The following is a 23,900-nucleotide window of genomic DNA, read 5'->3' on the forward strand; positions in this document are numbered from 1 at the left end:
TTATTAGGCTTATTTCTCATGATCATTTAAATACTGTTGATAATTACTTAATCCCTGGTCTTGCACGTGAGTAATTTTCTTGTGAGTAGTCTCATTTAACGCAATGGTACTACTCACTTGGATGAAGTAATTCACATGTGAAAGTGTATGCAGGAGCCTTAGATTGTAAACTTTTTGGAGCAGGGACCTTTTCAGAACTGCCCTGTATGTTATTGGGCCTATATAAATAAATCACTTTAAGAACTAAACTATTTTGATTTTTTGTTTTACCTTTTAGTTATGATTTATCTATTCTCGGAGTTCAGCTTTTATGTTTTTTGCATCTGTATGAGATAGTGACTAATACAATGTCTTTTATAGTTTGTTTTATATTTATATTTTATTACTATGTCCCAGCAAAAGCCATATGGCAGTAAGTAAATTCAGCTTGATTTAAGGGCTAAATATTTCTTTGATTATCAGAGTTGGCGGTTGTTTATTATATCTTTAATATTGTTTAATTTTGTTTTACTTTTTGTTTAACTTTTCTTGGTAGACGACAAAAAAGTTGTGTGCAGAACAGTACAGATCAGAAAGGTCTTTCATAAAATGAGCTGATTTACAATACAAATTAATTAGATTCTGAATATACAGGGCTTAATTAACCACTGCATTATTCCATTGATTCAATAGTGTTATGATGGTATAAAAATAGAGTAACATAGGCCCAGATCCTCAAAGGTATTTAGGCTCCTAATTTCCATTGATTTCAATGGAATTTAAGAGCCTAAATACCTTTAGAGGATTTGGGCCATAGTGTTGAACCAAGTCCAAAGAGCCTGTTCTCACTAGGTCAGCATCCAATCAATGTGTAACAAAAACAATACTTTTTTTTAAAACTTCTAGCATTTATAATAAATGCTGTCTGTGTGAAATTGGAATGCCCCAAAGTCATCCTTTTGGGGGATTATGGTTATGTGAGATTCAATCTATTGTATCGTGATCTCCCAGTTAAGTTTGAAATGGCTATTCATTTACTCATGTAATAGACCTTGCTATATGCTAGTAGTGTTTGTGAGTAAGAATTAACTCCTAGACCAGCGTTTCTCAAACGGGTCCACAAGGGTACTCCATGGGCCCCACTGATCAACTCCTCCTCCTCCCTCCCAGCGCTTCCTGCACGCGGCTGAACAGTAGGGCTATAAACATAGACTGGTGGGATTACACAGTAATGCAGAGCTAAGATGACCAGCAGTAGCTCCAGAACTTTTGCATGAAGAAGCAGACATTCTTGGAGGTTTGTGATCTGCTTACCCTGGTCCTCTAGCATGAGGAAATGTGCATGAGGCTATGCCAGTCCAAAAGTGGGTGGCTATAAGTATCTGGAAGATGGCTACCACAGAGTACTACAGGTCTGTTGCTAACCAGTTTGGAGTTGGCAAGTCAACTGTGGGAGCTGTTGTGGCAAAGGTTTGTACAGCAATAGGGATTGTGATTTACCCAAAGGTGGTGGGCATTAAACATTTTCCTGAAAGAATTGCTGGCTTTAAGAGAATGTCCTTTCCAAACTGTGCTGGGGCCATTGATGGGACTCATGTCCATAATTTGCCCTCTGCAAGAAGCACATGAGTACATTACCTGTGTCAAGGTTCCTTCCCCACTCTGAACTCTAGGGTACAGATGTGGGGACCTGCATGAAAACCTCCTAAGCTTACTTTTACCAGCTTAGGTTAAAACTTCCCCAAGGTACAAACTATTTTACCTTTTGCCCTTGGACTTTATCACTGCCACCACCAAACGTCTAACAGGTATATAACTGGGAAAGAGCCCTTTTGGAAACATCTTTCCCCCCAAAATCCTCCCAAACCTTACACCCCCTTTCCTGGGGAAGGTTTGATAAAAATCCTCACCAATTTGCATAGATGAACACAGACCCAAACCCTTGGATCTTAAGAACAATGAAAAAGCATTCAGATTCTTAAAAGAAGAATTTTAATAGAAGAAAAAGTAAAAAGAATCACTTCTGTAAAATCAGAATGGTAAATACCTTATAGGGTAATTAGATTCAAAACATAGAGAATCCCTCTAGGCAGAACCTTAAGTTACAAAAAGACAAAAAAACAGGAATCTACATTCCATTCAGCACAGTTTATTTTCTCAGCCATTTAAAGGAATCAGAATCTAACGCATATCTAGCTAGATTACTTGCTAAGTTCTAAGACTCCATTCCTGTTCTGTCCCCGGCAAAAGCATCACATAGACAGAGAGAGGCTTTATTTCTCCCCCCCTCCAGCTTTTGAAAGTATCTTGTCTCCTCATTGGTCATTTTGGTCAGGTGCCAGCAAGGTTATCCTAGCTTCTTAACCATTTACAGGTGAAAGGGTTTTTCCTTTGGCCAGGAGGGATTTTAAAGGTGTTTACCCTTCCCTTTATATTTATGACAACCTGCAAAGGGTGCTACCCTATTGTTATGCAGGCCCTGAGACATTATTCCCATCAAATGACATTGTTATAGAATCACTGTCCCCACTGTTATTCTAGGGGACCCTGCTTACCCTCTGTTCCCATGGTTTATGAAACCATACCCTGATTTCAGGGGATCTGGCAAAAGAAGTTTCAGCTACATACTCAATAGCTATAGGATGGTGGTGGAATGTGCATTTGGCAGATTGAAATCCCATTGATACTGCCTTCAGAACCATTTGGCTGCCAGTGTCATCAGTGCCATCTGTATTATTGTGGATTGCTGTGTTCTGCACAATGTCTGCAAGGACAAAAGAAGTTGAACGTTTTCACCAGGCGTGAACTCTGGATACTGCTGGATTGCTGAACTGGAACACACAACCCGCAAGTGCACCTGTCATTAGTGGGGCTGGATTACCTGCACTGGAATTCAGGGTGCTTTTTGCATGGTCCCAGACATGAGGGGAAACAAAATGATATTTGTAATTGCGCTTTTTCTGGGTGTGGGGCACCTGTGAGGGATTTTTTTTTAAAGTGAATTTGTATTATGAATTTTGTAAACACTTTAACTTGCCCCTACACACAATGTATTACTCAATGTGCTGAAATGTATGGATACTTTTAATGCATTTTATTAAAGCTGGCCATGTACTTCAACTCTCAGCTTATGGACTATTGTGATGATGATTATTGAATTTATTGAGACTGGCCATGTATTTCAACTCATAGTTTAGATTACTTTGAAGAAGTTCCACTTCATTACATCCAATAAAACTTGCTATTGAAGCCTTGTGTGAAAATTCAAGACTTTGTACTTAAATACATGTTTAAAATAAAATGGCAATATAAAAATCAGACCAGCTGCCATCCACATGACCAACAAAATAAGCAAAAACTGAACAAAGCATGTTAGCACATGAAATGGACAACTATTTCTGGGTGTCCCTGGCCCTCTGTTCTCCTTGATCATTAGTGCATTTTGCACATGTGGGCTGTGACTGGAGTGGGGGATGCACAGGGTACAAATATGAATGTAAAAAAATTGCTTGAGTCCCAGCATCTTTTTCATTACAAATTAAGTACTGGACGTCTCCCTAAGCTCTGGGTGTCCCTAAGCCTCTCACCGCCAGATGTTGGGACTGGATGACAGGGGATGGATCACTCAATGATTACCCTGTTTTGTTCATTCCCTTTGAAGCATCTGTCAGAAGCCACTGTCATTGGCCACTGTCAGAAGATACTGGGCTAGATGGACCATTGGTCTGACCTAGTATGGCCATTCTTATGTTCTTACAATCCTTTCAGGTGGGGCAAGATCTGGAAGAGGTTATTCTGGAAGTCCCTAAGAGGAAGTCTGAACTTTTCCAGGCCAGTGGAGGACAGAGATCTGTATATGCTGAGGAGATTTTTAGGCACTTGGTGACTGACCAGCATCTCCAAATATGGGGGGCTTATGAGCTACGGAAGCAGCCTTAATAAGCAGAGGAACATAAGTGACAATCTGGAGTTCCTACTCCATGAGAAGTTTGCATTACAACCAGCCAAAAATGGGTGAAAAAATCATGGTAAAATCAACAAGCTGCTAATTTAGCATGGAGACATAGTACAGCCATCTTACAAACACCCTGCGTCCAACCACAAATCCAACTGATTGCCAGCCATGGGGACTCAGACAGACAGACAGCTACCCTGCGCTGTAATCTGAACTCCAAACACAGGCATCTGTGGACTAAATGCACAGTCTGGTATTGTTTGGACTCATATTTCAGACAGCTATGGGCCAAATACACACACTGTTTTGGGGTTTTTTTGGGACTGTATACAGGTGGTCAATTTACAAAGTATGCTGTATTATCAGGGAGGGGTATGTAAAGCTTATAAATGTAGCTTCCCCAATCCATATTTCTAACAACCAGTGAGTAACTAGTACAAATGTCATGATACATGCTTGTTTAACTTTTCCCCCTCAGTTCCTGGTGTCCATTTTGAATCTCATGTGGGGTGTGGGTGTGAGTACAGGGACACTATGGAATTGATGTTCCACCCTGAAGGAAGCACACTCTGATCCTGGCTTGTATTAATAATTTCATAGGGCCATAACCCAGAAATCCCTCCCATTCATATATTAATAACAAACATAAAGGCAGAAACTTACCAGGCTCTGTCTGAAGTGCTTTCTCTGTGGCAGGTTCCACTATGGGCCGTTCCCTAGGACTGTCCCCAAACAGCTTCTCTGAATACAGATCCAGGAGGTGCTGTAGGTGCTCCAAAGGCATTGCCTCTTCAGGGACTGGTGTCAGCATTGGGGTCACTTTGTGTGCTTCATCTCGCAGCTGGCTCACCTCCAGCAGTGTCTGTGACTGGGGGTGATAAGGATGCCATTACTGCTCAGCAGATTGTCATGCCCTATTGTCAGTGCACTGAGTGCACTATTGTCATGTGCTTGGTGAAGTTCTCAGCACCCAGTAAAATCATATTAGAAGAGGCAGGAAGCTGGGGAGTTCCCAGAGTTACCATAGCATACCTGACTGGGCAGCAATCAGTCTTGAGGTGCTTGATTCTCTCTCTGCATTGGTCACCGGTCCAGTCAATCCCCAACACCACAAGCCACTCCGATATAGATTTATAGACATAATCATTTCTTGTGTTCTTGCTGAAGTCAGATATCTTGCTCACCTTGCACTGGAAATTAACCAGAATCCAGCTGTGTTCCTCTGACTAGCTTTAACTTGATTGTCAGTTAAGTTGGGTTAATTAACACAATTTTATGTTCTAGTATAGACACTTGTCACCGGGTGCCTGGCCTCTAAAAGGGAACAGAACCAGTCCCCTGTGATGAAGTAGCTGCCTCCCAATAGGGACTGTTTAGCTCACTTGATTCCCCCAAGCCAACTCAATGAGCTATTTGTCCCAGCTGGAGAGCGGCTAGGAGTATCATAAAAAAGGAGCTGAGGGTAATAAGAGGAAGTGGTAGGGTAAAACGCAATATTTTCTGCAGGCCCTTTCTGGGTTAGAGAGGAAGAGTGACATGTATCAGAGAAGTGCAGACAGGGGTAGCTAAGGAGAGCCCCTAGCTTCCCTTTATGAACCAAGAAGTAGGAGGAAGCTTCTGGAAGTTTCCTGTGGAGGGCTGAGAGTTCACTGGTAAGGGAAGCAGAAGTGCTACTGAGAGAGTGAGGAGGGAAAGGCTCAGGGGCATTGCCCTGGAGCCTGCTATCCTGCCTAAGGGACAGGATAGCTGTGAAACCCAGGTTAGCATTAACAAGAGGAGCTTGGGAGGGATGTATACTAAATGTGTGGGACTGTTGCTTCTTCCTAGTCTGGGAAGACCTTGTTTTAAGTTTCTTTATTTCTCAGGCTTCATCTGGGGCATATGTGTGTCCTAGACCCAGAAGAGTAAGCTGTATGAGATGGGAGAAAGGTCTGCATAGGGAGTCAACAACAACAAGAGTCCTGTGAGAACCCTTAAGGTGTGACATCTGGACTCTTCTTTAAGGCTATCATGGGGTGGTTTGAAGCTTCTAAGTAAGTAAAAGAGCCCTCAACAAGGGTGGCCTTTGTTGAAATCTTTGCAAAGTGATTGGTAGGAGCTCCAGGTTCGTGTTCCTACCACAAGGTGGCATCAGGAGGCCTCTAGGTGTTATAAGACCGTACAAACATTTGTTCTAGGAATGACTGTTTATATACTCTGGTATTGACAAATGTGTGAAAGCATCAGTGCTAGAGCCTACAGTTATGTCAGCTGGGCCAAGTTGCAATCCACTCTTGAGTTCTAGCATCATGGACAAGTTCTAGTAGAAAAACTGTGTTTCCATGGCTGACTTCCCCTAGGAGGTTTTGGTAGGGAAAGGCAAACTTTGATACATGTACATGTGTATAATACTGTATAGTCATCTCACTCCCTTTAAATAAAGTGGGCTCCAGATGTTAATCTTATATCCTTATGTTTAGAAACACAAACCATCTCAAATTTGTACCTCATAAACAATGGAATGTGACCAATATGTACCTGAGAAAAGTCCTTGTAAAAGATTAATAGCTGTTATCCCATCAGTGAGCTGTCTAATGTCACTTCCAGTTTCTTTTAGAATACCTGCTCTGAATATTATTGAAGGCATATTCAGTTTTAACTGGTTTTTTTGGCGGGGGAGGAGGAGAGAGTTGTAGAAATGATCTATAACTTTCTTTCAGACCAATGAAAATGGTAGCCCAATAAAACATGAGTGAATGTTGTTCCTATTTTGCTGGACATGTCAGCCAATCTGATTTGGACTGACAGCTGGTAGCTCTTCCCAACAAGGGGGAGTGTCAGGATTATACCATTTTTAAGATCTGCCCAAATGCCTTTAATGAACAAAAACCAGCACCTTATATTTTAAAGTCCTAAAGATACCTGAATGGTGGTCTCTTCAGAAGGCCATTGAACTATAAAGGCAGGTGGATGATCCAAGCAAGGTAATGCATCTGTCTTTGTAACAGTTTAAATTTTTCCAGAAATGAAGTTAAATTAGACTCAAACTTGGAATGTCCAGTGTGAAGCACCAGTGCAGTATCCACATATTAACTAAGGGAAAATTTACTTCATCTACACGAAACCTGAGTAACCAGGCTTTGTTGTGGGTGAAGTCTGCTTGCTTTCCACCTTGTATAGCCATTTAAACTGTGCAAAGTTAGAGCACAACAGGTACAGAACCCTGCATAATCATAATAGTAGCCTTTTATGCTGAATCTATATAGATGGTAGTCTTTGGAAAATCCCTTCCTTGGAGGGAAGGGAATTCTTATTTGCAAAATGAATTAACTAATGTCCAGAACCTGAGTTGCAGCCAGCAGTGCTTGGTGTAGTTCAGGAAGGTGTATGTATGTGTAAAAAGGTGACTTTACCTGTATGCTCCTCTGATCCTGGGTCTGCCCAGCTGGGTTACACCAGCAGCCAGAGATAATGGAGGAGGAAGACCTGGGGAAATATTCTGCTGGCTGGTTTAAAATGTCTTTAGGGATGCTTTATGCTGTTGGTGCCAGCAGGAGTGGATTGTATATTCTAGTTCTTGATGCATGATTGTGGCATCTAGGCATCTGCCTAGGCACTAGCCATCTATCTGCATCTTTAGGCACCTAACTACCTCTTAACAAATTGGCCCTTTGAGACAATAAACATGGAACCCCATAATGCTACTTCCATAGAGTGATTCTTCAGGATGGAACCTGTGTGTGTGTGTGAGAGAGAGAGAGAGAGATCGTGGGTGTGTTGCATATACACAAGGAAGCAGAGTCTGAAGGAACTGCACTTTAAAAGGCACTATAGATAGTAAGAGCCAACAGCATTGGGAACAAGATATGTACCTCTGTCTTCTTTAAATTAAGAGAGCTGAGTATGCCCTTCCTCCCATTTATCACTAGAATGGTGAAGGGGGAAGAATAGTTGAATCCATTAAAGAGGAACCTTTACAAATGTTTCAAAGAGTTTGACCTATCAAAGCTTACACTATTTAAATATATCTCTTCACTCTAACTGAGCTGATATTTAGCCACATAATACAAAACGGCCTTTTAAAATAAGTCACTTTAGGAATGAATGAAAACCTAGAATGATTACTAAAGAGGGGGCAGATCCTCAACTGCTATAAAAGGTGTAGCTTTACTGAGTTCAGCCGAGGATCATCTGGCCTTGTGACTACTATTCTGAAAATCAGCCCATGATATCTCAATTGGGCACCCACCCTAGAATCAAAGTCCTTAACTTCTAGACCTTGGTTTCTCCATCTGTAAAACAGGGGCAGTAACTCTTAATTCCCTCAGAGGGGTGTTGTGAGGCTTAATGTTCTTAAAGCACTTTGACATAATACTTTCCACTTCATTAGTATTTTCCATCTGCGGTTCTCAGTGTGCCTGGTAAAGGGTGTATTTATTATTTATTTCTTAAGTGAAAGTTTTGGGGGATAGCTCTTAGGGAGCAGCAGAGATGATTACCCAGACATTATTTGGTGTAGTAGTCAGCTCTTGTTAGAACTCTGTGAAGCCCTGGGTTTATTTCCCCCGTTTCCCCTTACATTGGGATTACAACACTGTAAAACCAGTGGTGCTATTTCCTAATTTACAAGGTTGTGAGGGTGACTCCAGCCCTCTATCTTGGCTGGCTAGATTCATGCCCTAGGCTTTGCCTGACAGGTTTGAAGGATCTCTATAATTCAAAGCAAATTCAGCTGAAGTTGATATGTTTGGGGGTTTCCCATGACTTGTACCCTAAGCTTGGACCTTGGCGCTGGTCTTACAAAGCTGACCCCCAGCTGTGCAGGTTACATTTCCACACCAGTAGAGTGTCGTTAGGATTTCCCTTCCCTTTATGCTGGCTCTTTTGCGGAAGGGAAGTCGGTCCGGTCGCGCCATATTTCTTTGTGCCCAGGTGGGGGTGCTGCAGTACAGGCGCTGCCTGTCTCCTCCAGCTTCCTCGCGCTCCCGCAGCCTGAGCACCAGGACCGTGGCTGGGAATGGCTGAGATTGTGCCCAGCAGAGGGCGCTGCCGGACCGGTCCAGGCGGCGGCCGAAGCAGCGGCAGGGATGCAGTGGGAGGGTGGGTGGCTGGAGAAGCTGGTGCTGCAGAGCCGGCGGGGTCCCAGCGGAGAGCATGAGGCGCTCAGAGCGGGAAGAGCGTGGAGTGGGAGCGCTGAGCTTCGCGCAGCCCTGATCCAAGCCTCCGCGCTGGACTCCGGAAGACATGACTATGGCTGGGGGAAGGAGAGGGCTGGTGGCTCCCCAGAACACCTTTCTGGAGAACATTGTGCGGAGATCTAATGGTAAGGGGAGGATTAGCATTCACCAGCAGCACGCCCAGTAACAGGAGATGCTCCGGGGCGGCCAGAAATGCTGCTGAGCTTGGGGCTCGCAGGGGGGGCAGTGGCAAAGAAAACCCAGGAAGTCCTTCCTGCAGCCGGTGTCCGGCCGGGGGCTGCCCAACTGGCTTTGAACCATCACGGCTCGGAGGGGATTGAATGAAGCGGTCTATGCCCGTGCCCTTGGTGGCGCGATCCCGCCGGCGATGCCTTTTCAAAGTCCCGCAGAAAGTAGAGGGGAGAGTCTGATCGGACCCTCCAAAGGGGGGAGGTGGGGAAGGAAGTCCAGGCTTTTGGGTTGCACGAAACCCCCGTGATCTGGCGTAAAGCCCCCGGGACGCTGCTCTGCGGGGCTCAAGTGTCTGCTGCAGAGATGTGAGAGGGAGACGGGTTTGCGGGACAGAGGCTCGGGCACGCTCTAGAGCCGCCTGGATGCTGCCCCAGTGAAGACCCCGCCATGCTCAGGCTCAGACTCATCGCCCGCTCCTCGCAGCTGGGACTGCACCCGGCCCCCTCCTCAGGCCTCTCCCACATCACCGGTGGTGCCCTCCTCCTTGCTCAGGGGCTGCGTCCTTCCTTTCCACTGGGACGTGCTGCTTCGGGGCTAGGCGACCCAATGTGCCTGTCTTGGCAGAGCCCGCGACGGTTGTTTGGTAGCTGGCGATCGCCTTAGTTTTCATTTGCTTGCCAGGAGATCTCTCTGCTGTTGGCTTAAATCTCTTCTACCTCTTAGCTCCGGTGGCAGGCAGGGTGACAAGAGTTCGGGGCTGCTGTAATCACAGATACGATCCGTGGGTCGGTTTAAATTAAGGGTACAGCAAAAAGCCTATCCTGGGTCTGGGTGTCTAAGGAGGGGGTATATTTCTTAGGTATTCTCCTTATACACAGCAGTGTATGCAGGATAACCTCATATATCAGCCATTCAGGACATTTGTCTATTAGATCTAAATAGCTGCCTGTCACTTCTGTAACAGTAACGAGGGAATAGGTGTTAGCCTGTATATGGTTTAAATTGAATACTGAAAATGTTGTAGTTCTTCTATAGCCAAATGTCAAAACCATCAGCCATACTATGGGCCGGATCCTGTGGAATTCACTAATTCATGTAGTTTACACTCACCCAAAGGATCCCACAGACTTCAAGGAAATACAGGGTATGTAAGAAGTCAATTGACTGTCAGGGAGATTCTTTTGGTCTAAGAAATTGCTTTTTAATGACTAAATGATTTCGAAATTCAAGATGGTCTCTAGGAAAAAAAGGAAAAACCCCCAAGTCATCTTGGAAGATCAGGGAGGTCTATCTCGCGGAGTTGAAATTAAGTTTCTTTTTTAAGTAAAGAAAACGGTATTTGAAATTTTGTGAGCCTAAGGATGGATAATTTTTTCAAGAATACAGTAATCAGTATATTGTTGCAAGGGGAAATGTTTAGAATTGCACAACTGCATGTGAATATGTATTAATGTGATCTGGAGTTTGCTAAAAGGCTGTTTCCTTAAAAGGCCTCAATCATGCAAACATTACGCATAATACTTAAAACGAAGAACATATATGTTTGCAGGAATCTTGGCCTAAGTTCTATCAATTTTTAACTCCCGTTCACTTCACTGAGGATACTAAGCAATTTAAGGACTTGGATAAGTTAGAGTGTAGAATCAGGCCCCCACATCAAGAAAACACAATTATTGAATTACACTATTTAAAAATAATCAGCTACATGATGATAAAGTGAAGAAGGGCAATTCCTCATTTGATCTTGGGCTGGAAACTCAAATCACTCCAAGGAACGATTTTCAATTTTTTTATTTTTTTTTTAAAACTGGAGGCTCTTATTGAAGCAACAGCATTTTAGAAAGTCCGGGAGTGCAGACAATCTGGGTACTACTAATGCATCTTCACACGTAATTGTGACACTCTAAATAGGTTGCCTTCCCCCACTCTCTTCCTAGAGAAATGTTTGATTACTGTATTCTTAGAACAAAAAAATACTATCCATTCTTACTGAAAATCCCATTATTTAAAAACAAAATCTCCTGGCTGGCTGTGGTGAAATAGAACCTCTAATCTTCCAACTTCAGTTACTTAAAATTTTTCCTAGAGACTGTCTTGAGTCTTTGAATAATTTCATCATGAGAAAAGTCAACTTCTCACTTTATTCAGCAGAACTGATGAGTCATCAACCTGAACATTTGATCAGTTTTCCATCCCTACACCCCCACAAACATCTGAAGCAGTGTCAAAAGTTACCTTGACATTATAATTTATATGGCGCTGTGGGTGAGCAAGGTGCTTCACAGACTAATAAAAAGAGCAGGCCCCTGCTCTCAGATGTGCATTAGTTCATGAGGGCTATAATAATACTAGACTGAACCTCTAGGCTCAACCTTGTAGGAGGGGATGGCACACAGCTGTACCACACTAAGGAGGAATTGCGACTCAAGTTACAGTCCCTTCCCTTGCTCTTAAGAGGGTGTAATTGAGTGAAGTCCTTTCCCCACTTTGTGCTGGCTCAGCTCTGCTGGTCAGTTTAAGGGAGGCATGGGGGAGTCAAGGCTCCTCCCATTTCCTCTTCCTCTGTCCCTTCTCCTGGCCCACCTGCTTGGAAGGAGAATACTGGGCTGTAGTCTTCACTATGCCTCCTGTACCCAAGCTGTGAGGCAGGGGAAGCTAAAGTGGCCACATAAAAGTTAAGGTTTTGGTCCCCCTTTATTCGCCTGCTCAGTCACATTTGGCTGGGTCACAATCTGACTGACGAGAAATAAATATAAAATGATGGGATTTGCCATTGAAATGTTGGGAGTTTTATCAAGTTAGTACTTAGCTGGCAGCTCAGAGCAGGTTACACACTGCCTCCAAATATTGAGTAGATAAACATACACAAATGCATGCTCTTGGGAGTCTGTTCTCCCACTGAAATGTGAGGGACTTAGCATTAGTGTCAGTTCTATGACTAATTGGTGTGATGCATATGGACCTTGCTGTGAAGGGGGCGTAGAATAGAAACCACTCTGTTTATATCAGAGACACAAATTAATTGAGGACCACATTTGTACTCTCTCTTTTTAGAGACATAGAGAAGCTAGCTACCTAAATGAGACTAGATAACAGTAATAAAGCAATTATCTGCAACCATTTATTGGGAGCAATAATCAAAACACACAACTAATTATGCCATTTCACCATTAGTTTAAAATGTAATTCTATGAACAGCATTTGGTATGAGATGTGAAGCTTGAAAGCGGACATGTCTCCATTGCCAAGTATAGCTCATAAAGAGAATATGTGTGCTTGAAAGAACTGGTGGTTTTAAGTTTATTGTGCATGATTTTTCAGGTCTTTTCATTCTTGCGTAGTGTTTTGCTCATTTCTATAGCTTGTCTTCAGGAGGAAAGATTGTCATACCCATGTGCAGTGATTTGGGATAAGGGAATTTAAGCACTTCCCCGGCCCTACCCGCAAATGTGGCTTGCCTGAGTTGCCACCCCAGGTGCAGGAAAGAGCAGGTTTGTAAGGTCAGTGCTGTCTCCCCAGCCCTGCGTAGGAGTGGGCTGAGAAAAGCAGGGAGATAGGGAGCAATGGGTCTTTTCCCCTACATGCCAGACAGAGTGAAGGGGGAATTAACATTTAAAAAGCTACAGTAAATTACTGCCCTCAGAGTGGAGCGAAGAGGAATCCCTTCCCTGAGCTGCTCCAGGGATGGCATAGGCATGCATCACCCCACACATATGTTGTTTACAATTCTGCTGGTGAACAGCTTGTCTTATGCTTAATATTTTAAAACAGTATTTCTGAACTACCCAGATATAGTTAGAAAAATAAATGTTGTGCATGGGACTTAGTCAGGCTTGGTGAACAAAAAGGGTTTGTTCTGGTTGGTTCTGAAGAAGTGAAAAAGCTAAAAAGGCCAGAACACCCTGTGGGCGGAAAATTGCCTATGCTGTAAAATAGTTCAGTATGGAAGAAATCACTAGGCTGCTGATGGATATTGCTAATGTCATATTCATGTTTTTCCTATGGTAACACAATGTCCCTGTGGTATACAACATGCTATAACAGTATCACAGCTATCATCTTGGTCTGCAGCCAATGCACTCCATTCAAATGGTGCAGTATGTTACAGGCAACTCATTTTTATAAAATGATATTTTAATGCTTTATCAATAATCTAGAGGGAAAAAATCCTTTAAGTTTACAGAATTATAGGCCTGAGTTTTGCAATCCTTACTCAGGCAAAATTCTCATCGAGATCAGAGGGAGTTTTGCCTTGTAAAGGCTGCAGAATCAAGCCCTATTGTCTAATGACTATTGAATTTCAATAGAGTGCAGACACTTCTGAATATTAACAATAAAAGTAAGGAAATATATCACCAAACCAGAGCTTTGTCCAGACGATGACATAGCTAAACAAATATTAAAAAAGACATCTATTCCAGATTTCAGATCATACAACATTAAGACCAGTGTGGCTTCAAACCTTTGAGCTACTTGTATTATGCAAACAAAGATTGATAATGCCATATTTCTAATATGTTATAATTAGTTTTAGCTCAAGGTCAATCTATTTATATGCTGAAAGACACTGGCATACCTACCTGAGTATAAAAATTCTGCTCCAATACCCATGAATCTACCCATATATAAATCTTTTACCAACTACTTATAGACTTCTCAGTGTACAATAATATGGTGCTAAATAATACAGTAAATAAGAGAGGTGCACCAAATAGTCATGTGTTTTCTTTTGTATAACAATTTTGCTTCAAATGCTTATAGAACAAAATAAACAATTCTTGTATAAGATAATGTTTAGGCAATAACATAGATGAATCTTATCTTTCTTGTTTGAAAAGGATGTGTCAAAATTTTATACATCAAGGTCCAGACTCTTGGTTCTGCCTAAGTCCCCTTTGAGCCAAAGCTGCCTCAAACTGGGGCCTACCACAATCTAGCTTTGGTTTTGTTTGGGGTCTTGAGGTACTACTGTAATACAAATAATGAACAGGTCATGGGGTGCTGAGAGGGGGGCCACTCTAATGGGAGTAACTCGGAGCAGCCCAGGCACTGCTCTAAGACACATAAAAGGCTCTTTCTATTCCCCCCAGTTCTGGGACTGCTGGGTAGGTGAAAGGTGGCTTGGGGGGCATCTGTCCTTGCTCACTGGATCTGAGGATCTGGGCCCAGTCCTACAATTCCCCCACACCCAGCTTTTCCATTGATGTCACTGGGAGGTTTGGGTGAGCTAGGAATGCCAATACAGGCTTCAAAAGGGGTAAACTTTGGTAAAAATCAGTTAAGTGTCTTTCCAATAGGGTTGTTTTGTGTGTTTTTTAGTACTGAGGTATTCATATCAAAGCATATTTTAAAAGGACTTAAATTCATGCACAGGTAACTTTTCCCCCACAAACAGACTGTTAAATCTTCTATGTGGTCTGATAACATTAATCTGGGTTAAGTTGTTAGTACAATTAATTAGTAGAGAGGATGAGGCACTGAGAAGTTTTTGGTCTGCACAGACCTTTTTTGAGCTATGGTGCACCAAATCAGGAGAAAATAGCATGGCCCTGCATAGTCTCTCTTACATCCACAGATGCAGGAGACCCTTCACTTGTGGATTTCCCCAGTCCTGTGCTGATGGTTTAGCTCAGTCACTTCTGTGGCATTATTTCTGCCTTCCCATCCTCCTCTGGACCTCAGAGAGGATGCTCTGCAGGTTTAGGTTTCGCATGGAGGAAGGGGGTAGAGTCTGGGTGGGGGAGGGCAGAGGTGGGGCCTGGGAGAAGCACCTTGTACCCTTCAGGAAAATTCCCTGGAAAAAAATAATGTAGCCTAGGGCTTTAATATCTCTTCTGTGGTGCCCACTTCCCATGGCCAGGCCAGGGGGAGCCCCTAGTAGCACTGCTTTAATGGAGCTGAATAATAAGAGAACCTGGATGAGAGGGTTTGGAAGCACAGGACCCCTGTGAAGCTGACTGTTTCTGTGGATCCCCTGAGATCTGCTTTGATCACTGGGGACTGATCAGGTTCAGGGGCAACTCCTGTATCCCTTGAAGGAAAAGTATAGAGGGATCTCCATGAGAGGAGCCTCACAGAGACTTCCCTTGTGGGTTGTACTCTGGGAGGGAATATCAGCCCTGTTGATTATGCCATATTTAATAGAATAGGCCTTTTCCCTTGGTACTGAAGAACATCACCAAGACCCATCCTGCTAAGGGATATGGTGAGTAGAATCCTGTTGTCTCTAGTAACCGATGTGGATTCCTCTTGAAGGGTTCAGAGCTGATTCTCACATTGTGAATCAGACAAATCTCTCAACCGCCCCACTCAGAAATGGTTTGACACCTCTTCTCAGCAAAGATTTACTAAGACAGTGTCCAATGAAATTTGGTCCTAAACTTAGATTTTTTTTTAATTAAAAAAAAGCCTCTTGCAAATCCTGAATGACAGAATTGTTTCCATGATTGTATTGTTAATTCTAATGGAAATAGTTTAAAAAAATCAAACAAGCATTCCATTTTACTGTCTGCAAACCAGACCTTGCAACATTGTGCCATACTTGAGGCTTGCAAGAGAAATTAACTGGCAAGATAAAAAATGAAACTGGCCAGGCTATGTTCTGCTCAATCTGAGAGAAATGTAACAGCAAACAGCATAAAGAGTGGAATAAACTAATTGAATTTCTAAAGTTTTTTTGTATTTTAATAATCTAAATTGTTCTTATTATCATAGGAAACATGAAAAAAGATCTTAACCTGACAGTGTGGCTTTAGCAGCAGAGTGCTGCATTTTGGTATCCCTTTACTAAGACTTACTTTTACAAGTTATGCAAATAACTTCCTCTACTATGAAATATTTACGTAGATGGTAAGATCTTTGGGGCAGTGACTGTTCTTTACTGTTTGTACAATGCCTGGCACAAGGGGGTCATGACTGGTTCATGACTGGGGCTATTAAGTGCACTGTAATTCAGATAAATGACTATTTATAAGTGTTTTCATACATTAAACTAAACTGTGGTTTTCAAAATAAATGAACTGAGTATATTTTGGGGTCCATTGTATTTGTTTTCTTTTTTATCATGTATCTGTGTCTGCTAATTCACAAATTTTGATAATCTTCAAATTCTGCAGTGTCTCCCAACCATTAGTAGGTGAAATTCACTCTGTGCAGTGGGCTGGCACATAGGCTTTGTGCCATTTAAGCTGTTTTTTGAGAACGTAAATGGGTGCCTATGCCTTGTGCTGCTTGTGAATTTCATTCCAGCATGACTGACTGAGGTTCGGCTGCATATTGTCATGCATGTCAGTGAGTATCTCTGATACACAAATTGCTGGAATGAACAAAGTTAACCTTTAAACAGGTGTTGCAAGTGGCAGAGGGTATTGACTTTGCTGTGGAGTGTCTGTGGAAGAATGTCTACACCAGTTAAAGCCTCTAGAGGGACTAATGGGAAAGCTAGAGCAGCAGACCATTTGTTTTTCCACTCCTTTGTACTGGTTCAAGGCGCTATAACTCCATTGGTTTCAGAGGTCTCTATGCTAATCCCACATAGGCTGATGCAGAGGGGGCACTGGGGACAGTGGAGTTGTCAATTATGTGGCTGCCAGGACCTAACGCCCTGAAGAAATTGCAGAGAAGGCTGCTATTTCACCTCATAAATTGTAGTAGCATCTGTGGAGTGGTGTTGGCTAGAAAGTGAATTTTACCTCCCTCCAGTCCCTGTCACTTAACTTGCATAAGGCAAAGTGAATTTCACCTAAACAAAGTAGGCATCTGATACATGAACTAACTTTCTACTCATTTATTAAATGTAAATGCATAAAGCTGACATTCCTTAAGTACCCAATCCTGCAAAACTGTGTGGGCAAGATTCTATCCAAAGGGAGTTTTTGCTTAGGTATGGTCTTTAGGTTGGGCCTAGTGGCTCTGATTCATCAAAGTATTTAAGCATATGAGTAATCCCTCCTGGGCTTCACCGGGACTATTCAGCTGCTTAAAAGTATGAACATGTTCATATACCCTGCTGAATTAGGGCCAGTGTGAAGAAACAATTTTTTTTGTTCTTGCTTGGTCTTGCTCCTTTTGAAGTCAATGGCAAAACTCTTTTATTAACTTCACTGGGAGCAGCACAGACCTGGAGTTTGCAACATAACTTTTTTACTTCTCTAGTAAGCTAATGTTATCCCAATATTTTGCCCAATTTGAATACTGAAATTTTTCTTTGCTAGTTATTACTAAGTTAAGAGCTTCTAATTTTTAGTGTTTGGAAATGTATGACCCGATCTAGTAAGAAAAAAAGAATAGATTATAAGGATGATAGATATGCATTTTAAAATTAATGTTCTGTACACCCCCAAAAGTTCCATGGTAGTAATTCAACTCATCAGTCAATCAATCAATCTGTATTAAATCCTAGAACAAGATCATAAAACAAATCTTAATGAAACCTGTTTGCTAGAGAACTTGTTAATGCATTTTTGTAATGCATACCCTTAAGACTTTGCATAAAATTAGGTCTGGTCAAATGCTTTTAAAACTCTTGATGGCTGAAAATATCAATAAATCAAGTGGTTTATTTTAAACTGCCAGAAGATCTATATAACTAATGTACCCCAAAACAGGCTCTTCACTGGGTTTCTTTTTAAGACCAGAAAGGGAAAAACAAACAATTAAATGAAGTCTAATTGTTAAACATTATTATCTTTGTTCTTTTTTAAAAAAAATAGTACATTATATGGTTTTTGCAGATTTGTACAGGGTGAAGTTTTAATATTAATTTTATTGACTGATAACTTTAATTTTGGAAAGTTACTTCATTCTAGATGCCACATTTGCTTTAACATGCTTTCTTTTTTTGACTTTCAGTCTGGACATTATCTCATAGACAGACAGGTACAGAATGATGCTATGTACAATATACACATGACAGCTTCCATGCATTCTGTCCATTTCAGCCATTACTTCTCCATTGTTCTGTACCAATTGCTGTTAATTTACAAAGAGGGAAAATGGTTTACAAAAGTGTTTCTTTTAAAAAAATATTTTGTAGACTTAATTTGATATTTGACTATCTTTCTAAAGATATGTAATCATCAAAAGAGCGAGGGTTATCACTGTTGGTGGGATGTATCGCTGTTTGCCGTTGAAACTCTTCTGGTGGTAGAGGTCTGTTGTGAAATATTTACTATAGCAATGTAAAATAACAAATGTTGGCATGGAACTATTAATCTCTGTACGAACTGCTGGCTGAAAGTAGCTTTCATTTTTGTGCAATTGTTCAAACTGAGTCACTTGAAGTTGTTGTTTTAGTTAGCGTCGCCTTTGTTTTTTGTGGTAAGTATGATGAAATGCATCTTCTGCAATTCTTTTCAGTCTGTCTGTGTACCATGCTCTATGTGCAAATAGTAGGCTTAGAATGCAGCATTGAAATGTGGGTACTGCACTGAAGCTTTGCTCATGCCCTAGCAATTGTAGAGTCTTTAAAACCCTTTTTGTCTCAGTAAAGTGTGTGTTTTATTATGTGAACCTTACTATGGCCATTTTGTATGTATATATTTAGGTGTTTATTTTCAGATATAGCCTGGCTCTACAGTTCAAAACTATGTATTATAGAGGCAGAATATTGAGGACTTACATTACAATGGCCACAGATGTCATTACTCAGCAAAGAGGATTCATTTTAACATGGCAAATCAGGTCACATAATGTGGTGATGTTTAAATATCAACCCATCCCTGTCCAAGAAATCAGTTCAATAGATACTGAGCCAAAATATGCATCTGTGCAACTCCATTGATATGAGAGCAGCATGTTATCCCATTGGCTTTACTCGGCTACCTCAATACCTATCTAGCAGTATAAGTTGCTGTTTGCATTTGAACAGATTAATATTGTCTTGAGGGCCTCATACTGCACTTCTTATTCTGCCAACAATTTTGTGATTAGTGGGTGTGTCCACCTACTCTGCATTTAGGCTCTAAGTTTAGGCTCTAAGCCACTTGTGCCCAAAGAAATAGTTATTCATGTTTTGAAAAGAATTCCAAGAATGTATTTCCTTACAAAGTTGTCTAGACATTGGGCCTTATGCTGATCTCACCTTGGGGATATATCGGTGTAATACCATTGACCTTGATAGATACTCCTGATTTACACCATTGAGAGCAAAAGTCGCACAATGTAGGGATAAACCTGAATTAAAATGATCGAGTAAATAATTGCTCTGTGGGAATCACTAATGCAAACTGTGCGTGTAAACTCTCTGATTATAGAGGTTTTGAGAGAGATGTATTTACAAGGGAGCACTACATTTCTATAACTACATTTGCTATCAAAAATGAAAACCAAAATACTATATTAAAAAAAGAAATCTTCAGGTTGCAAAGTCAAGTGCTCCACAAATTTGGAAATACCAGAACTAAGGTTGCCTGGCAAACCTAAACTTACTCCCCTTACGTTTATGCTTTTTGGTGTAATTAATTACATAATTGTTACATACTATTTTTTCCACAGGACCCCTTGTTAATTTCAGCAAGGGAAGGGGTAGCATTTTGTACGCCTATTTCAGTGACATGAAAACATAAGAACGGTCACACTGGGTCAAACCAGTTGTCTATCTAGCCCAGTATCCTGTCTTCTGACATTTGGCTGGTGTCAGATGCTTCAGAAGAAATGAACAGAACAGGTCAATTTATTGAGTGATCCATTCCTTGTCATCCAGTCTTAGCTTCTGGCTGTCTGAGGTTTACAGACACCTAAAGCACGGAGTTATATCCATGACCATCTTGGCTAATAGCCATTGATGGACCTATCCTCCATGAACTTATCTAACTCTTCTTTGAACCCAGTTATGCTTTTGGCCTCCATAACATCCCAAACCATGTTGCACTCTGCCATTGGTTGTAACATGCCATCTATGCAGTTCAGTGCCCAGGTAACTAATGTAACACTAGCTAAGTGTGCTATGTCTGCAGATAGGATAAGAGACTGCTACAGATATCAGCTAAGAGGGTTACTCTTTTACCTGAAATGTAAAGGCCTATGCTGGGTTCAAACTCTACTGAAGACCTATGAAGTGTTGTCACAGTAACTTGGGGCATAACAAGGGGAGATGGTGCGATGTACTCCATACATAGGAGTGTGACCACAAAGTGGTTACCTGGGCTCTTAAATCCCAATCCTACATAACTTACTCACCCAAGCAGTTCTTAATCATGCAAACAGTCCTACTGACTTCAAGATGCCACAGATCTTCATGGGATGACTTCTGTGGATCTGCTTGCATGAATAGCTGTGCATCTCATTGGGTTGAAGAATTTATAAGCTCAGTTGCCGAAGCAGGAGGAGATTGGGTCTGATCTTGTGTTGCATCTCCAAGAGCTTTGTGCCCTATGGATTCAGGATGTTCCAGACTGCCTATGGCTTGTAGCTCAACCCAGAATCTCCAGAGTCCTCCCAGCCCCACCTCTTTTGGGGTTCACAAGGGGGCAGTGTTAGGGGTTTTAGAGCCTGTGCCGTGCCAGGGGCATTCTTGCCCAGCCAGCTGCTGCTCCTGCACAGCCCCTCTCTGCCACTGGAGCGATGTGTAGGGAATGCTATGTGGCCAAATTAACATTGTGGTAACACCTTGGGCCTGATTCACCAATATATTTTGCACCACTTCCTCAGTGCAGAACAGCGCTAAACACAGCTTAAGGAGCCAGTGGAGGATTCTTCTTCGTCCCCACCAGGCATAGCGATTCCTATGTTTCCTCCCTTCCTGGTCATTGGCATAGAGGGTATGACCTCTTAAAAAAGGTATGGCTGGGACACCCCTTCGTCCAGCTGCAGTAATGGTTCCTGGGGGGAGTTGGCAGAAATTATCCACTCTAGTCTACGCTGTGGATTGGATTGGTGCCCAGCCAGCCCCGGGACTGGGAGAGGGGACAGGGAAGGGTGGCTTGGGGGCACCTTTGCTGTCAGGTCTGGACTCCTGCTGAGTGCTCCTCAACCAGACTGGAGAACTGGGGCCCTGTCCTCTTGGGATTTGAGAGCTCCATTTCACAAACATTGTGATGCGTCCGGGCTAGGACTTTGTGCATAATACGTGTCCTCGGCTGTCTAGTCAGGTTTGGAAATGGTGCCCAAAATCCATATAATGGGTTAATCTTGTCTCTGGAAGCAGCCCAAGTAACCAGTCTGGGAGATCTCCTAGGGTGGTGGGGAAGGAAGCCTCACAAAGAGCTGCCCCGGGCCACTACTGTAGCCTTAGGGCTTCAACAGCTCCTGTGAGTATTTTTACACACCCTCTGTTGTTGTTTTTTTTGTCTAATCATGTCCTTCCTCTTGCCTATTCTTTTCCTGGCCTGCCATGCCCTGTGGGAAGTCCCTAAGTGGCTGTAACCTGTTGCCTGGGGTCTACGAGAGAATCCCTCCTTCCTGTCGTATGGCAGCTCCACAGCTGTGCCACTGCCTCCAGGGTGGGTGGCCATGCAGCCGGGAAGGCAAGGCTTGTCTCGGTAGATGTCTGATATCTTCCTATGTGAGGGAGTGACTGCTTGACTGATTACCAGCCGTGTCTTGTCAGAGACCTGTCAGAAACGTAAAGTCAGATCAGTGCAATTGAGCACTGACTGTAGCACTGGGGCTGTGCTCAGCTAATATCCCTTCTGCCGGGGGGGGGCTACTGATAAGAAGGAACTGTGCAGGGTAGGCGATAGGTAGGATTCCCTATTTTGTGCCCTATCCTGCAGGGCTCGGCAAAGGCAAGACCCCCAACACCTGAGATGCCTGCTGGGTTACACACATGGAATGCCAGCAGGAGTGGGCCTCGAATGGCCGCAAACCTGCTTTGTGGCAGGTGGGATGGGGAGAGGAGGGCTGTACAGTAGAAAGCAGAGAAGTTCATATTTTTCTGTGACGCTCCATTCTCTTCTGTGAAGGTGAAATCCCCCAGCCCATGGACTGAGGAAACAAGCAGGGTTTGGTGGGATGGAATCCCCTCTCCCAACCCAGTGGGCAGGATGCTGGGGTGTAGCTCTCCCCCTCTGCTACCTGTGTCATGCTTTCTGGCCACTGGCTACACACAGGGCTCCTGGATATTTGCCTATGTGGATCCTGCTTCCAGCTCTCCTTCTGCACCCCCATATCTACAGCCAGTGGACAGCTGAACTTCTTGGTGCACATGGGGTTCCAAGGATCTCATTGCGTGGCAGCGTGGTCCACATCCTCACTATGGGGTACTCTGGGGTTTCTGTGGTGTGCAGGCTTTGTGTGGGCTCTTCACCAACAGATGGATTTCTCGCCTTATGAGCACTAATGGAGTGGGGCAATAGAGCTGGATAAGGAAAGGAAGGATCATTCAGTGGTTGTGGTGCTGAGCTGGGACTTGGTAGATCTGGGTTCAGTTCCCTGTTCCATCTCTGTGACCTTGGGCAAGTCACTTAGCTCCTCATCTGTAAAACGCATGTTGTGACTGTGAAGCACTCAGCTATGACAGTAATGGGGGGCCATAGAAGTACCTAAGATAGATATAGATAAATTCAGGTCTCTAGTTATAGAACTTGTTATCTGGAGCCAAGTTCTGTGCTCAGATGCCTGAGGAGAGCCACCCTATAAATTAATAGGCACTCCTGTACACAGCTCCGGGAGTAGAATTTCCTTTTTGGGAAGAGGAGATGATAGTTAAACTAAAATGAATGGGCAAAGTCATCAAAATCATTGATGTTGGGACAGAATGTGACCTGAAGTTCATATTTGCATATTTCACTGCTGCTTTTTGTTTCCTGATGGATTTTTAAAAAATGTATCCAGACAAGATACAGTGCAGTGTTCGTAGTTGAAAAAAAAAATCTCAAAAGTACTTGATTCAGGCAAAAACAATAAGAAGAAATAACTTATTTTAGTGAATCATAGTGAGGGGTAACGTACATGTAGTGCTTCTGGAACAAGGTGCTTTGCCTAAGAAAAGCCATGGTATTTAAAATGGTTGTGAGAAACAAAGAAGTTAAGATGTCCTGCAGATCTATTACCAGCATATTTCACTCTAAAGTGTGTATACAGATACTTCTATTGCAAGTAGGATTGGGCAATGAAAGTAAGTGGATAAAGAACTTTTTTTTTTTTATATTTAAACCCATTTTATGCTTGCTACAAAATTTTGAAAAGGAAAAAAATCCCACCAGCAATTAATAGTTAAATTGTCTTTAGTCTTTTACTTTCAGGAATCATTGATGACCGCCATAAATATGTTATTGGCCAGAGTATGCTTTAAATACAAATATGGAGACCTAGATAACCCTTTTTGTTCTTTGTTTAATTTCACTTGGGTGTCTAGCCACCCTGCATAATGGTGATGGGCCTGATTCTTCCCTGCCTGGCTCCTTGTGTCATCATTGATACCTGCGAGAAGTCAGTGCTAAAATGAGAGCAAATTAGATTCCTCTGCATGAGTGAGTGGAGCGTAGTGTTTTTTATCTCACTTTGTGCAGATGCGGCTGGCTGTGCAAGGTCCAAGGCAGTGGAGAATCTGGCTGTATGTACCATAGTCAATGTGCTAATTGTTTGAATGATACATTAATTCTATAACAGCAGTAGTAAGCATTGAGGCTTGAATCCTGCTCACTATATTCCTGCTGGGTAAAATTCACCATGGCATG

The 23,900-nt window shown here is 42.5% G+C and overlaps 1 protein-coding gene across 3 annotated transcripts in view; it reads left to right on the top strand.

Annotated features, from left to right (window-relative positions):
* Positions 1-4,964: 4,964 nt before the first annotated feature.
* KCNH1 (potassium voltage-gated channel subfamily H member 1) overlaps positions 4,965-23,900 on the top strand; it is a 302,534-nt gene continuing 283,598 nt past the window's right edge. The window contains exons 1-2 of one of the 3 annotated variants that reach the window (XM_043543694.1): positions 4,965-5,586; positions 5,800-5,967. Coding sequence is in view for 1 of the 3 variants with exons in the window: in XM_007058018.4 (XP_007058080.1) it covers positions 9,158-9,236 (79 nt within the window). In the remaining 2 variants the exon portion in view is untranslated. Of the gene's footprint in view, positions 5,587-5,799; positions 5,968-8,990; positions 9,237-23,900 lie in introns of those variants that run through there. The other 2 variants (XM_043543695.1, XM_007058018.4) reach the window with 2 other exon arrangements.

Source organism: Chelonia mydas, chromosome 3, assembly GCF_015237465.2.
Source record: "Chelonia mydas isolate rCheMyd1 chromosome 3, rCheMyd1.pri.v2, whole genome shotgun sequence".
Lineage (NCBI taxonomy): Eukaryota > Metazoa > Chordata > Testudines > Cheloniidae > Chelonia > Chelonia mydas.